The sequence below is a fragment of the Chelmon rostratus genome, chromosome 9, assembly GCF_017976325.1.
Source record: "Chelmon rostratus isolate fCheRos1 chromosome 9, fCheRos1.pri, whole genome shotgun sequence".
Taxonomy (NCBI): domain Eukaryota; kingdom Metazoa; phylum Chordata; class Actinopteri; order Chaetodontiformes; family Chaetodontidae; genus Chelmon; species Chelmon rostratus.
The window spans coordinates 24,266,032-24,283,317 of NC_055666.1; the positions used below are offsets into that span (position 1 = coordinate 24,266,032).

Consider the following 17,286-nt stretch of genomic DNA (forward strand, 5'->3'; position numbering starts at 1 on the left):
TTAAGCCAAATTCCCGTGCAACACATTGACTAATGCGCACATTACGCATAACGCTCTATGCGTAATTACGCACGAAAATGACAAAATGGATATCACGGCTGGAGACCATTGCTGGCTCGGTGTCCCTCCAAACTTTTCCATCATGCAAAGATGCTGGTGGCAGTATTCTAATGGCCATCAACTCTCCCTTTCTAGAAGAATACACCAGCAGAGGGAAACAGATGCATAAACATTTCAGGGCATCTTTCTCCTCGGCAGCGACAGACTCCTCCTATTCCCCACGTCCAATTAGTTATTATGGTCCGGCCCTTTAAGACGCAGCAGCGGGTCAGCAAGTAGTGTAGTGTTTCTCTAATTGAACTTCGCCCAATCAACAATAACTCGTTAGCAGTCGCTTTCTTCTTCTTGCTGCTTGAGACAGCTTTTTTCCCCTTGCAGGGATTCACCCCCTCCAGTCTGTTACTGCATAAAGATCTACATGGAGCTTGGCAGAGGAATTGCGACTCTCTGAGGGGAATACAGTCCGGCCGCCTTTACAACTACGCCCGAAGCATGGTTATTTTGGAGGAAAGCTCTCCGGCGAGCTAAGTTGCGGCATTGCGGTTTTGAGTGTCAAAATATTGAGGGGTTCTACGAGAACGTCGAGCACCAGAGGAAGCACTCGTGGACGCTTAAAACTGCCATTTGAATGAAATAATCAACTTTTTTCTGGAAGCAGCGTTTCTTCGGGACTGCGATGACCTCCAGTAAAGACATGAAGGCAGGTTCTGTGTTGCAGTCCAGCGGCGACGAGAGGAGGCGGGCTCCCTTGGACCAGCTGCCGCCGCCGGCCAACTCCAACAAGCCTTTAACGCCGTTCAGCATTGAGGATATCCTTAACAAACCCTCGGTAAAGAAGTCGGTCGCCAGCATTTGTCCGCCGAGAGTGCTGGAGAAAGTGACGGGCTCCAACTCGGCGAGGAACGGGATCACCACTCCCTCCTCGCCGTTGTGCGCGCTGGAGGAGCTGGCCAGCAAAACATTTAAGGGTCTGGAAGTCAGCGTTATCCAGGCAGCAGAAGGTAAAGGCAAGCTGTGTTTTTAATGTTAAATACTAATTTTCAGATAGATCGGACAACTTTTAAACAGTTTTGAAGGGAAGCAAGCGCACCAATCAGACACACAGCTGAGATTCTTGGCTAGCTGGCTTTGGTTTGACTTCAAATGTGGAAATGCTACGACAGCTGTATAGGAATGCGTAAAATCTAACAAATGGAAAACACCACATTTACGCATTGGCATGTGCAAGTATGTGATCTATGAACGGCTGAATCAGCCAGCATATCGGCTGATACACTACAGGCTGCATGCTGTCAAAAAAAAGTCAGCCATTATGGCCTGCTCCCCGCACTGCTATGCTGGATAAAAAACTCTCAGACTGACATAAACTCAAATGACACACTGACATGTCAGTTTCTGTTGCACTGCAAAAACAATGAACCTAACAATTCTAATATTTGATGCAATCCTTGTTTGGTCCAAAATGTGCTGGGAACTTCGCCATTTGGATGAATTATTTCACTTAATTTCACTGCAAATGTATTTTTTGTGACAACGTTGATAGCAGTTTAAAATGATCCGCTCAGTGGTTTTAAGCAAAGCTCTGAAATGTGTCTCCTTGCTGCTGAAATCAAGTGAAACAAATGTAATATTGTGCTTTTAAGGAAAAACGAGCATGTGAACCGGGGACAGTCCTGTTTGGAAGTGCCCTCTGTTGCTGCTGTACTTGGCTGGAAAACGAACGTCTCAGTTGTTTAATTCCTCTTGTCTGTTTTCTTCTCCCTCCCCTCCAAGGTCGAGAGCATGTAAACGCTTTCGGACAGAGGCAGACGTCGAAAAAGAGGAGAAAGTCGCGGACGGCCTTCACGAACCACCAGATCTACGAACTGGAGAAGCGGTTTTTGTACCAGAAGTACCTTTCTCCGGCCGATCGCGACCAGATCGCGCAGCAGCTGGGGCTCTCCAACGCGCAGGTCATCACCTGGTTTCAAAACCGCAGGGCCAAACTCAAGCGGGACCTGGAGGAGATGAAAGCGGACGTGGAGTCGCTAAAGAAAATCACCCCACAGACCCTGCAGAAGCTCGTCAGCATGGAAAACATTGAGGAGGCTCAGGGTGGGGGGCCCGGGGCCAGGTCGCCCAGTATCTCCCCGACCTCCCAAGGACACCGGGCCTTCCCACAGTCCCCCTCCTCGTCCAGAGACCAAACCACGGATGAATTCTCGGAGGACGACGAGGAAATCGAGGTGGACGATTGACAGTCTGGGGGGCTGCGATTTTCATAAGCAACAACTAAAAAGAATATTAAAAGGGGGCATTTTTCTTCCCAAACTTTTGCACGGATATTGACAAAAAAGGAGAATATAAACAATTAAAAAAAGACATTTCAGGAACGTTTTTTCTTCTCCTCCTCTTTTTTCCCCTTCATTTTAATTTATTAATCGGACCTGTAAAGCCTTCCAAGTCTGTCGCTTAAGTTTAACCACAATGTTTGAGGAATATGAGGTTTCCTTTCAGACAGACCTGTTCTGGTACTGTAAGACTGAAAATTTGTGCAAACATTTGAATTTTTACGCTCGTTTTTAAGGTGGGTGGAAAGTTGTGCAATTATTATTTTTTTGTTGCTCATTTATTCGCATTCTCCTGTTAAAGGAATGGGAATCTGCCAAATATTTAAAAGCCCCTCACCCTTTTTTGTTTTTGTTGTACATGCACCGCCCGGGCTCGATGTGTCAGTCCATCCCTCCCCTCAGTATGAATTCACTTTTCCTTCTGTTGGAACAGGGTTTCTGCAGGCACGCAGGCCTGTTCGCAGCGCAAAGGAGGCATCACTATCAGCATCGACTGCAGTCTTTTACACGCTGAGTTCTGTATATATATATCAAACATCCTATGCGATAATTTTATTGTAACATTCTATTTAATCAGCATCTATGTAAATAAAGGTTATATGATATTTCAAGAAGCTTTCGGCGAGCCTGGATGTGTGATTGTGCGTCAAATGATAAAGGAATGCAGCCATCCTAGATTAAAAATGTGTCCATACAGGAATATTATGACTCCACCAGGAGAAATGTTGTATAAAGGGGCAGTTTAGGGTGTACTCCTGAACTCCTAAAGGAATATTAAAGGTGTTAAGGCGACATGCACAGGCTCTCTGTGCCATATGAGATAAAGCCACACTCATGTGGCTTTTATAAGGACATAATAACAGGGATTTGTCCTGAGAGGTTAAGGAAAGTCTGCTCTGCTTGGTAAAAGTTGGCCTTTTCGAATAATTGACCTCTGCTTTTCAGCCTTGAAGTGCCATGACTTCAATTAGCAGCCGTCCTCCGCCTTTATCCCCATTCTTTGGCCTGGCTTTGAATACATCTTGTCACAAGAAGGTCCCGGTCTGGCTGCGGTGTTAAGAAAAGCTTGCTCGCACCCCTGCGCCATATGTTTTCTTCCTCCTTCCATGAATCGTCTTTAACACAACTGGTCGACATGATTGATTAGGTTAACCCGCCTTTGCCTCACATAAAACAGCTTCCACCGGGCCGTGGGCAATAATGGCACGCATCTGCCACTCTCGACTCGGGTTTGTTTGGAAAGAGGGAGGAAAAAAAAAAACGTCTCCCATGAATAGCAAATGTGTTGGTGTGAGGGTCCTAATGAATAAGCCTCAATGGGAGGCAGTGGAAATGCGACGTGCTGCTGCTGGCTGACCATTTGCAACAGTTTTGTAAGGGGATCAAGTGTGTGTGTGTGTGTGAGGGAAGAGAGGGGTGTGTTATCGTAGTTACTTAGTGATACAACTTTATTTATCCTAAAACAAGTAATGCTGCTTCACCAGCGTTCAACATAAACTGACCTGCAAGATTTATTTTTATTTTATTGCTGATGCTTCTTATTCTTCATTTTTATCATGAGGGAATTGTTAAACCTGCACCAACAAAATATTTTGTGGTTATTGGAGAAGCAGATTCTAGACACTGACACTTATTTTGAAAAACGGAATTCAAAAATGAAATGAACACTTAAAGCTTTGTGGGATCTGACACTTAGATCTTAATTAACTTAGTTTATTAGGGTTATTGATCACTTATTGGACTCGGTTTTAAAATAATTGTGTTGACACAAGTTGCTTTAGAATTTGTTTTATGAGCAAAACGCAATTGAAACATGAAATGAGGGCATCTCAGAAGATCAAACTAAAATAAGGCAGAATGTGAGAATCAGAGGAAACTTAAAGGCTTGTTAGGACGGATTTTTTTTAGTTTCTTTTTTGGGGGGTGGGGGGGTGGGTAGAGGAGCAGAGCAGGCTGGCGCACACAATAGGAGTAATCGGCTGGAATCGTGCAGGTTGAAAAGTCAAGCAGGCCTTTTATTGTGGACCTTTCTGGACTGCAATAACAGCGCAGAGGATGGAGCTTTAAATAAAAATCAGGGGACAATCTTTGCCCTAAAGCTCCTGATACAACTGCAGCGTCTTATTTATAAAAATACACACGAGAAGAACTTCACTGTTTTGGGCCTTCTGACTTTAAAAGCAATACATTTTAAAGTGTACTTTTATTATTTTATCCCAATAGCATTCCTATAATTTCCATCGAGGTACTTGTTTTCTTTTATTTTGAAATTTAAAACTAAATGTGCAGTAGCTTTACAACTTACCGATTTACTGTTAAAGTGTGGTTATAAATTATTATTACAACTATTTTACATTTACCACATTTAGTTAGTGTGCCAATAATAAATCCACCAGATTTCAACATTTCAGTTTTGACTGCTTTCCTTAAAATGCTATTAAATGAACTGAGATGATGTTTTCAGTGAAATGAGTGAATTATACACACAAGCAGTCAGGGGCTCACCCCTTTGTTGGAGGCCATATTCAGATGTACATTTTTCCAGCGTATTATGATCAGAAAAATTAAAGCCCAGAGGTGCGAGTTGCAATTTAACCGAGCTGTCCGACAGGAGCCTGAAATTCTCTATCTTGGCCTAAAGGTCACAGCTTTAGGGGATTATTGTATTTTTCAACATACGAGTGCCCTGGAGGGAGTCGCTCAGGGTTTCTAAGGGTGGCTGGGGGGAAACCCATAATATGCATGTATGTGTGTGTTTCGTGCTACTGACTGGTGTGCAGGTTTTCAGTGAGTCTATTTTTTTCCTCATTTAAAAACATGGCCACAGGGGCCTGATTTGGAGCAGCAAAAGGTTCAAATTAACTTCAGGATGTTGTGATGGTTATTGGAAACAGAAAAACACGGCCATCTCCAAACAAAGCCGCAATTGGTTTTGAAAAATAAGACTTTTTTAGCCCCGAATGTCCTTTAAATTTGTCTATAGGGCATCTCCCCTTCAGTTATAGGAATCCCTGGCAAGTGTTCAGTCCACAGCCGCCTTATTCCAGGTTACTGACCTCTGCGGTAAAAATGGAAAACTTTTCTGCCCTTGATGAACACATGGTCCTCTTTCATATGAAATCTAAACTGCATTTCTAGCCTTTGACCTTCACGACACATAAACACCAAACACTGATATTTGTCTTTGTAACGCAGTAAAATAAAAACACAAACCAGCTGCTTTACCTACACAATGTCATCCCAGCGTTGGAAATTCATTAAGCACATTTACTGTGTCATTTTGTGCGTAAGAGCAAATTCTCGCTAGCATATTCAAGATGCTGCTAGTGCAACTTAGTAAAGTGCCGCTGAAATGTTGTGGCTGCTGCAGCCGACTAGGGACAGAATACGATACAAGGCTTGTATATATTATCAGCCCGTGTCAGGTTATCAGAGTCTTTTCATTCTGGACAAGATCACACACATCAAAGCCTCCTGCCCCTGATGCCTGAGAAGCACCAAGTGTGCCACCTAGTGTTCATCTGGGAGGATTGTGTTCAGTGCACAGCAGGGTTAGTCACATGGAGACAGTGAAATCCTGCAAAGATAAACAGGGTCTGGATGGGCAAGTTTCTGTTTTTAAATGATGTCTTGAACAACAGCAGCAATGCTTTTCAAGCCCTCCCGGCGCAGACGGCAGTAATCCACCGAACCTCTTCATAAAGCTCTCCCTGCAAGCCTCAAAATTGTGCAATAAAAAAATATCACCAGAGTTAGTGTGTCACATAAACATTCAAAAGACGAGGTGGAATGCCAGTTGGCTTCAGATGCTTTTAAATTTGGGAATGGCAGCTATGTTCTTAAAGGAGCACTCACTCTGCTGGTTTTACACATGAAGCTGAGTTTACTCTGCACCAGGAGAACTGCAGCTCCTGTGTAAACAGTTGCGTAACGTCTTCTGTGGCTGCAGAGGGAGTCTATAAAACATAACCCTGATGAGAGTTATCTCTAATTGCCCTTGCAGACTGAAGATTTCTGACAGAAAACCTGCCTCACAAACTCGGGGTGTGGCGATGTGGATGTTGATCAGGCATGTAGGGTCTGATGGATAATGCTATTGAGTTGCACTATTGGAAATGTAGGTAGCAGCACTTTTTAAGCTCACAGCAGCAAGGAAAAGTCAGGATATCTCAGCCTGTGCTGCATCATCTTTGACCATTCTTCTTGTCTCTTGATGGAAATGCAATAATATTTTTTAAGATCCACCTAAAGTCAGCAAAACAATTAATGTTCAGGTTGTCTAAAAAAAAATAAATAAAGGGAAACCATAATGCTTCCCACAGCTGTTGATAGTGTTTCTTTTTTAATTATCATTATTTTTACAATGCTGAATCACAGCAGATTAAAAAGGATTTTTTTAGGGCACAAAAATGCCTCAAATATCTCAATAAAAATAAAGGATTTCATTTAAATGCGAGCAAAAATAAGAACACAAAATAAATGATTGCTTCAGTATTTGCCCACCCTGCTTTGACTGTGCCTAAATCATCACTGGTGCAGTTTTTAGAGGTGGCACAATAAGGATGAATTAAGATCGTGTGGCACCCAGATCTAGAAGGATTAATCATGAACATAGCATCACAAACAAATCTGTCACACATTTACTAAAAACTACCATTCAGGGGAGGAAGAGAAGACGGTTTCCAAGCCAGTGAATATCACTCAGATTACAGTCAGCTCTAAACATGGAAAAACATGGTGGAGCTGTAAATTAGCCTCGAGCCGGCTATTTGTGAGAGAAGTGCACTAGTGAGGGAGGCCACCAAGAGATCTATGTGGACACTGAAGGAGCTGCGAGTTACGTGGACGAGATAGGAGGCACATAAAACTACTGCTGCTGAGATTCATCAGTCACAGCTTCATGGCTGTTGGAAAGACTCACGATGTGACGCTGTAGTGTTTGCCAGACGGCCTGAAGGAGACAGTGGAGGAAGATTATATGGTGTGCCGAAGAGTGACCTTTTTGACCGTCATATTACTCAGAGTGTTCGTCCTGATCAAAATACTGCACCATCACCAGAAACACATACTATATAGCAAAAAAGCCTGGAAGTGGCAGCATCTTTCTGTGGAGCGATTCTCTGTAACGGGCCCCAGAGGGCCGGGGAATGTAGAAACCAAAATCAAGAGCAGAAAAACAGAAAAATCCTACAGGAAAACCTGCTGCAGTCTGCAAAAGAACTGCAACTTGGGAGATGATTTATTTTTCAGTAGGACAATAACTCCAAACATGAAGTCAAAGCGACGCAGTGATGGCTTCAAAATAACAATGGCTGGCCAAGACGAGTCCAGAATCTGTGGCAGGACTTTAAAATGACTGTTCGCGCACAGTCCCTATGAAGCCTGACAGAGATTGAGCAGTTTTGTAAAGATTTGGGAAAAATGCAATGTGCAGATGCTTAAAGCTGAAGCGGACATAACCACGCAACCGCTGCCAGGAGTGCTTCTTATACAGGCCGACTTCAGCTGGACTCTGACGATGTGAGGATTCAAAGCAGCAAAATAATAAAGCATGACAAAAAGAACTAGACGACAGAAACTAACCGGTGTTGCTGCTGTTGTTGTTTTGATACTGTCAGATGTCTCTCTACTCTCCTCAGCATGAGTTTGTGTGTGTGTGTGTGTGTGTGTGTGTGTGTAGCACACTTTTAGAAAACCTATCAAACAAATATTCCATTTAAGTGTGAGCCATACGCCAATAATTGACTGTAGCTGCTACCTTGTTAACCACACTTAATGATACCAAAAGACCAATAACTTCCAAAGTTTATATACTATTGAGGTATTAAAAATTAAGTTAAAGTGAAAACAATTTGCAAAAATGTACAAAAAAAATGTATTTAAATTCTCTTATTATAAATGTGTACAAATAGGGAGGATGAGTCCACCCTGTCATGTGACACACACACTTTAAGTGTTAGAGGCTTTTCTCTATACCTACATGCAGGTGGAAGCATGCCGTGGTGTACGCAAGTAATACGAAGTACTATTTTTCACATTTTAAATTTATTTTCAAAAATACAAAACAAGGAAAATAAGTATATGTACACAAACACTATTAAAATAGAATATGTATTGTACAAAATATCTACAGCTGTCCTCAGGGTGAAAGCAAGTCCTATCTGGTCCTTTTGTCCTTGATGGTGTAGTGAAGGACTAACGGTTGGGCCTACAGGGGAGAAAAATGTGGGAGGGGAACATTTAAAGCCAGGTTTATTTAGACATTAAAATCTAATAAATAGATCATAAGCTTAAATTCATGCTGTTTCATTTTTCATTATGTGTCAAACACTGAACAACAACCTGGTCAAGAGGACAGAAAGTGGTTATTTATGTTATATAATGTAATCATGTTATTTATGTTATGTATAAACGTGAATGTGAATGCAATGATTTCGGTTTTTCCAAGCTTAAATTGAAAATGTCTAATCACCGTTATACATTTTAAGTGAACCTCATCTTTATTTTCCTAACAAACTACAGCACTGCTGTGTTCGTGTGTGCAGGGATGGATGATGTTTGTTGGCGCTAGTTAACAGTAGCTGTACCGTACCTTGCCAAACCAGTGTGACAGCCATAACCGTTTCATGGTCATGTGATCGGGCAGAGACTCGTTATTGAACAACATCTGGACCTATAGGGAGACCACACAGACAGATGTGAAGGGGAATCTGAAAGGAACATCTGTGATTATTTCTATATGTGAAACCTGTTTGCTGTTAATGAAAAGATCAGACGACGAAGTAGAAACACTTTTTTTCCTCTAAAGTTTGTCTTGATGACGCTGTCGCCATCAGGAACTCAAACATATATTTGTTAAGGGTGGCTTAATCAGTTTTATGGAAGATTTGACCCAAACCGTCTACACAGAGCCTCCACTCTGAGAGCAAATCACAGGACATCTAGTGACCGGAGACACACGGCTGATGAATATGTTTGCTGGTTGGGAAAATCTGGACTGGGATCAACTTTCAGAGTCCTTGAGGGACAGGTTTCTTTACTGTGCTGATATTCAGGGAATTTTCAAGACAGGAAGAACTGAAATCTCAAAATCAAGGCTAACACAACGGTTTCATTCATTGTTTGAATTTATATTAAACTCGATGGTAATTGTAGGCGCTTCTATGCAAGCACACAATATTGCCTCAGAGTGTATGATCAGCACTTGGCCGGGTATCAAAAGGTAAGCCATCTTCATATTTCCACCTATTTGTGTACGTTGTCAGTTTCACCCCAGCTCCATGCTGGTTATGCAGCACAGAGCATAAGTAATGATGCTATGGTTACCTGCAGGTTAGCTATAGTTAAAAGACTGTATCTTCTGCATAAAGCATCTAACCAATCAAAAATTATTTCCATAGGAACAGTTTGAGTCTTACTTTGTATGAACAGTGAGAGGAGTCGACATTTCATTTTGCACATAATTATTTGCAAAATCTTAGCCAATAAGGCCCAAATAAACGCTGAATAAATGACAAAGGAGCCTTGAATTTCACAAGTTTGTCTTGGCTGGACGTTGGTAAACAAAATATGTACTGTACAACTGAGTATAATTATTGGAAATTTTATTGAATATTTTTCTTCCACAACTTTCTCTCGTTGTAGTTTTGTTTTTAGAAGAGAGCAGATAATGTAGCTCAATTAGCATTTCACACATTTGTCCTTTTTTAGCATACGGTAAATAAATATGGACAAATCTTTCATGTAAAGTAACGTGCACCATAATGTGTCCTATCGCGTCACGGCTGACAGGGACTCACCTGGTGTTTCTCCACGTTTAGCCGATGACAGAGCACTTTCCGTAGGTGTCTCACCTCCGCCCGGACAGAACAGCGAACAAACTTCTGCTGCAGAGACAAGGTGAAAAGAATTCAGCATAAAATGACACGTTGAAGTCCAGAAAGTTATTCCAATAAATCATGACCAGCTGTACATTCATGTTTATGTCTCCAAGTCTTGAGACCACCGAGGAACAAGTGGGGGAGATTTCTTATTCTACTGATTTCTTGTGGTTTTAAGATACTCCAATATTTTACATGTTACTGTACTCTGAAATCATATGACTCATTATTATCTAATATCTCGTCTTTTTATACTCCAGCCAAACTGTAACATGTTGTTCTGTAACAAAAGGTGGTTAAACACGTTTCCAGCGCTAGAAACTTACACTAACAATATAGTAACAGCGGATGGACGGGGTGTGGCACGCTCCTGCTACAATTAGATTTACAGTGAAGAAAACCCAGCTTACTGCTGGACGTTTTCCGGTCCCTCCTGACTTATTGCCCACTCTGCAGCCATAGCACTAAACTTTTTTAAAACCTTTCGCCCCTAAATGTGGTGCGAGACGTTATTTCTTTACAAGTTGAGGCAGAAAATTATTTGACTGAATTTCCATCTCAGTAAAAGCAGAGGATTATAATTGGACATGCAGGAGAGAGAGAGAATAACGTGACAAAGGTTGAGTCCAATTCAAACCCAGAACACAGGGACAAGGACACGAACAAACATAACCCCACCGGTGCGATCTGTTTTTTTTTCCATTTTTAACGCCCGCGGTTCTTGCTGTCAGCTAATCTATTTTATAAGTTCACACAGAGGTGAGAATGAAACACAGTACAACTGCATTTCAGGAGCCAGGAATGGAACCAATGAAGCTGCATGTTCCCATTACAGACGGTAACATTAGACACAACAATAAACAACATTTTCATTTCACACAGTGGTCAAAGAGGACATGGGTGGTGGATGATGATGCCGCCGCACATGCAGCAGTCACCAGATCGCTTCACGAAATTTTAAAAGTCCAAAAGAACAAAGGCTGGTCTGGACCCTGGTCTGTTTGAAAGTGACACGTAGACCATGAGAAATAGAAGCTCTCATCTCCAGTGTGCAATATAGGAAAATTAGTAACGGCTTTGACTATTGAAAATCTTTAAAATCTGGTATAGTGTGAACATATTAAAAACAATTAAATCTGAAGTCTTGATTTGAGCACTACACAGGCGTCCGTTGAACAAGGATGCCCTCTGCTGGCTGACTGCAGTCTCTGCAGCAGGTAAAACGATGTTGGCTGGACTGTGTGGATAATAAGCACAGCAGAGTTTGACACATCCAGCGCCCATTAGTTAAATTACTCCCACACTGATCTTTGTTCATGTCTTGATTCAATCCAATCTGGACATTATACAATCCCACTTCCCTGTTATACACACACATGTCCCTCGACAAATGGGCCTGTCAAGACGATCCAGCCACATGGGGGAAATCCCCAGCGATAACTGACAAGGTAGGCATTTTTTTCACTTTAGTGGTTTTGAAATTGGTTAGCAAGCACGTTTCAAACACACACATTTACATTACCAGGATGTAAATGCGCATGAATAGGCATGAGGAAACAGTATGAGTATGAACACACTAGATGACAGGCAACTAATGGGATAATTGATGATTAGCTGTTCTTTAATGCTCAAATTAAAATGTTGCTGTATGCCAAGTAGCAACATTTCTCTGTCTGCAGAGTTTGCCACAAAGCAAAAGTGTTTTGAAAGTTTAGACACTCACAGCCGAGTGTCTGCTCATTTAGCAAACTGTCTGGCAGTGTCCTAGCTGTCTGGTGCCCTGGTCAATTTAAAACAATGGCTATAAGGCAGCTGTTGGGCATAAATACAATACAACTTTCTGTTCTTCTTAAGTCCGACAAGTCAGCACTAATCACCACAAACTCTGAGTCAACATCTTGGCCATTTAGTCTAAAAGGCTGCTGTTCGAAAACACCACAAGTCTTTCTCAAACAATTAGAGCGTCTCCAATTACTGAGAAATTAGCAGTTTTGGTTGTGAAATAAAGAATGATTATATGCCTCACTGGTATACTTGTCATACTTATCCCTGTCTCTCTGTGTGTACAACGCAGCCAGAGTAACCAGCTCTGAGTCCTGAATTCTGCTGTTGCTGCAGATGTCATTGTGCCATGTATTTGCTTAGCAGTTAAGGGTAGAAAATTACTTGTTAAGGCTTCAAAAATCTGCCCCCGGAGACATGTTTTGCACGGCTGCGCAAACCTGTGAGCCGAGCCGAGTCCACAACCAGCACAACTTTTTCACTAAGTACGCAGACTTGAATACAATACTAAATAAATCTAGGATCATCCATTGGTGTGTATGACTCACCTGGAGAGTAAGTTTCGTCTTATCTTTTCCAGCAAGTGATGAACTGTAAAGACAAAAACATTGTTTTGAAACTGTCACATTCACATCATATCAGTTTCATCTCATATGGCATGAGAAATACACACAAAAACACTGTTAGATACATCCACCAGAGACTAATGCTCACCTTAGCCTTTCTAAACACAGTGAAACCTGCTCATCATATCTGTAGAAGTGGGCTTTTGAATGGTCGAAGCTCGTGTAAGGTAAACCTGTAGCGTCGGGTACAGCGTCTAGAGGGAAAAGGAAGAACGGGGTTTTAAATTTACAAATCAAAGTACACATTAATCACCATGTTGCTGAGTGGGCAGGTTGTTGCAGTGTTGTTTATCCAACAGAGCTGCGACTGGCTGCAAACAGAAGGCCAAATACAGATGCAGTTTAAGTCTGGCAGGCAGCTGCCAAACAAACAACTGCTCAGGAGTCCGACTCAGTGCATAACATATCTGCACGAGAGAGATACAGAAGTTAAAAGTCTGTGTCAATAACGTGTACAAATAACAGTTTTACACTCTCCCAACTAAAAAAAACAAAACAAATGGTGACCCAGCCTGCAGCTACCTCATCACCACTTTCACATTTCTTGATTACAGCTGTGTCTGGTACTGGTGAAAATACTGTGAAGTGCAGGATGTGATGAATTCTGCTTTTCCAGTTTGTTGCAATAAACAAAAAACAGAACCTGTAAAATGAATTGTCCCACTTTTATGCATACAGTGACCGTTTGAGCTTTACATGTTTAATTGCACATGTTGCATACAGCATTAATAAAGTGCACATTGCTGTAGTAGTGCTCTATGTTTCTATGTTTCCATATTTTTAAAGGTTTCTTGGTTTCTGGCCATTTTACTTGCATAAACTGTGGTTTACAGGCATGTGTACAGTAACGCCACAGCAATCAGAGTGGAGCACCAAAGACGTCACACAGGCTGATCTGGTTCCCTCTTCAGTCTAATCACAAACAAACTTAATCACAGACTGAGAAGAAATTAAATTGAAGACTTACCGTCTCCAGCTGGTTGGATGACTCGCTCTAAACCACGCGACTGATAAAATTCCTTTATTCTTTTGTCTTCACCTGTTCACACATGAGCATGGATATTAGACAAACGTGACAGATACAGCAGCAACTGATTTTCAAACATGCCAAAAGCAGGTGATAATCAACCTGTCCACAAAGGCATATCTCTCTTTAGCTGTTACTGTGGATTCCACTGGTACCAAACGCTAATTATTGATCATCCTGGGGACTTTAGGTCACAAGTACTCATAACATGAACACAGAGAACAATGTTTTTTACGTACTTTCTTGTAGTCCAGGCACCAGTTTGTAGACAATATCCTGCATCACTCGATCCAGCTTGAGGTTGAGTAAAGGCTGCGTTTCATGGATCTTGATGTTGCACATTGGACAATACTTGCTCGTTTGCAGGTATTTCACAATACAACTTTTACAGACTGTAGAGAAGAGAGAAAGACATTTCATTCCGACGAGCTCCTCCAGCTAAACGTTAGTCTATTCTTGTGAGATGACAGGCAGACTTTCAGAATTCGATGAAACAAGGACAGATTATCTTTTTGTTTTCCCAGCTCTGTTTAAACTCACAGGTGTGCAAACACTCCGTAATTGTTGTGGCATCTATGAAGTAACCCGCACAAAGGTAGCAGACAATGTGTTCGTTCAGGTCCTTGATCTTCAACTTGACCTCCTCCTGGAACAAACAAAAAGGTGTTTTAAATGCTTAAAAATCTGGTTCAACCAAACAAAGTTTAATGAACACGCTTCCTCTGCACAGTCAAGATTTAAAGTCAAAGCAAATATTTCACCTGAAACCAAAGACATATTTTCTGTGGGATCAAGACACGAAACAGCAACCATAAACAGTGATTCTACAAATATTTGGACACTGCTTTACTTTGGGGCTATTTTTATATGTTAAATATATCACTAATTTTTAACTCATGAATGATGGCAAGACAATGAGCATCACTGAGGACCCTGAAGTGCACGCAGGATCGAGCTCGATACAGAACAGAACTGAACCCCTCAGAATCTGCTTCTAGTTGGGGAAATGTAGTCCTGTATCTCACAGTTTTCTGCAGCTTTCCTGCTTTTAGACCAGCGAGCTGACCCTGACCTTTGACCTTTGTGTCCCAACGGATAAAAACGTTGAAAAATGAAGTTTTCCTACCAGGCAGACACATTATCACACTAAAAAGACCTAAATGTGACAGGACTTCCTGCCCTTTTTGACAGAAAAGTAGGTCGGGGGTCAAATTTGTGTTTTGGACTGATGGGGCCAGTTGAGACCAACGTCAAACACTAACCGCGAACAAACACATGTAAGTGCGGTAAAAGCGAGGCGTGTTCCCGTCAAACACGAGCCAGCGGCAGGCAGAAACACACCGCAGTTACTTCATTATCCGAGAACCGAGAGAGCGCGAGAGCGAACCCGCGGAGTCCGGCGGCCGTTACCGTCCCACTTCACTCACACATCGCTTCAACTACGAGTAAACTCGCAGCGGAACTGAAGATTACAATTGAATGTGTGGCCTAAAACGAGCGAAAACAGTTAGTTGATGGGATTTCCACACGCTACTCCACTGTTGAGGCAGAACAACACGGGTGGACTCCCACCGTCCACGCATGCTCACACGCGGCTCCCTTCGCAACGTTCAGCGTTGCTCTCTCCCGTCTCCTCTCCATCAGCGCCGCGGAGACGACAACGATCTCCCGTCCGTGCGTGCGTTTAACTCGTCTCTGGTGCAGTTTGACTCCCCGTACGTCCCTACCCCGGTACAAGCGAGCTCGAACAACACGGCCACTCACCTCGTTCCTCAGCGGGTCCAGTTTGTAGACGGACTGTAGCTGATTTCGTAGCCGCATCGCTATGGCCATCGGACCTTGTTCCGCCATCTTTGGAAACTATGCTTACTTCCGGGTAAACCGGAAGTGGCATTTTCTGCATGCTGAAGGAGGCGGGTAACTCTATATATAAACGAGTAAATAAATAAATACATAAATAAATAAATAACAACTAGAATAAGGAACCACCGCACCAACTACAAAAGATAAATCACTTTTTCAAATTAACTATATGCAGGCCTACATATTTGATTGACTTTATTTTCTAAACACAAACTAAAAATGCTGCACACTGTATAGGAAAGACAAAAATGACTTAGGTGGTTCCCAAATTAGGAAAGTACACCACGAGAATGCATAACTGTCATACAAATCCCTCTTATCTGTGTACAGTTAACGTTAGGTCATAAAATTTGCCAACAAAAAAAAAGATTATTTTTCTTTCTCTTTTAACATCTTTAACTTTGTTGACTGGGAAGACTTTATTTAGCCCTAGTGGTTAACTATTCACTGAAATCTATATTAATTTGATGTAGAATAACTACTTTTCTTAATTTAATTAGGCAAACTCTGTAGGCAGTATCAGTCACACAGAGACAACAAACTGAAATACAAACCTTTGCATGTTTCACATCAAACTTTTTTATTAGTGGGTGTTAAACACAATGACAAGCTTCACCATAATCCAAACCCTGTTCAAAGCCCAGCCAGTTCTTAAATGTATGCCTTCTTTCAGTGATTCACAGTACTTTAGGAAGTTCAAGTGTTTCTGGTGTAGTATGTTTTCATACAAATGCAGTTGAAGGTGGTTTACAGGAGGGAAAAGAAACGTTCATCAGGGAAACAGGGAAAATAAAGAGAAGAGCAGAGGCCTCAGAAACAGCAGAGATACAAAAATGAATGCATAAAAGCAGCAAATGAATCACTTTAAGGATAAGAGAGGTAACCTTTGATTCATACAGCATGTGGTCTCAATCATATACAAGATGAGTGAGATCATATTGTATATTTACTGTGGAGCCTGGCCCTCAATAGCTTTATGCAAAAAGAGTAGGATCTTAAATTGACTTCTAAAGGTAACTTCTGCAGGCTTTTTGTATGGCCTGTATAGATCAATGCTTACACTGAGGCCTTAAGTACATTTCTATTTTTATTTCCATCTTTATTTGGTCCAGCCCTACAAAAATAGTCCATTTTTCAGGGAAGCTGAGCAGCTTTTGGACTAGGTCTGCAATGGTTTGTCTCTTCTCTTGGCGATAGAGGGCACTGCAGGCAAACACTTAAGGAAATTGTTTGCAGCCTTTGGCATCTGCTGACATTTATGTAGTCAGGTAAGGTATTGTCACTCAGTCATTCATGCACTCAGGAATTTAATGTAGTTGTTGAAAAGAAGATCCCATTAAAACGTACCATACCAACCTCTTGCTCAGTGGGCCAGCATCTGAGTTGTCTTTACAGAGTATACACAAAGCCTCCACATCTTAAACCAGTATACAGCTTGAATTATAGTCCAGTGTTTGTTGTTGTCTAATTCTGCTTCATTTTTGATTTGTTACTCATGCAAACCCACATGATAGGATCACATAGGCTGTACAGTTATATACTGCACAGGATTCAAATTTAAGTTGGCTGTGATGATACACCACTGCTGGTGCTCAAACCATGTACATAACATTGGGCAAAGAGTGCTAAGCTAGTACCATACCTAATGGTTTTCCAGGATAATAGGTGAGGTTTGGGAAAACACTGTTAAAACACAACCCTCAGCAACACAGAGAACA

General features: G+C 41.8%; 2 protein-coding genes across 2 annotated transcripts; one reads left to right on the top strand and one right to left on the bottom strand.

The window, feature by feature from the left end:
* The first annotated feature begins 736 nt into the window (after positions 1 to 736).
* lbx2 (ladybird homeobox 2) lies at positions 737 to 2,464 on the top strand. Its single transcript, XM_041944618.1, has 2 exons — positions 737 to 1,061; positions 1,834 to 2,464. The coding sequence occupies exons 1-2, from the start codon at positions 737 to 739 to the stop codon at positions 2,295 to 2,297; spliced, it is 789 nt and encodes a 262-aa protein (XP_041800552.1). The 3' UTR covers positions 2,298 to 2,464.
* A 5,960-nt stretch (positions 2,465 to 8,424) lies between these two features.
* Positions 8,425 to 15,577, bottom strand: pcgf1 (polycomb group ring finger 1). The gene is made up of 9 exons (XM_041944514.1): positions 15,470 to 15,577; positions 14,246 to 14,351; positions 13,945 to 14,097; positions 13,646 to 13,717; positions 12,767 to 12,872; positions 12,601 to 12,643; positions 10,190 to 10,276; positions 8,983 to 9,063; positions 8,425 to 8,598 (listed from the first exon to the last, which is right to left on the bottom strand). Exons 1-9 carry the CDS (start codon positions 15,554 to 15,556, stop codon positions 8,548 to 8,550), a joined length of 786 nt encoding a protein of 261 aa, XP_041800448.1. The 5' UTR covers positions 15,557 to 15,577; the 3' UTR covers positions 8,425 to 8,547.
* Between the last annotated feature and the right edge of the window lie 1,709 nt (positions 15,578 to 17,286).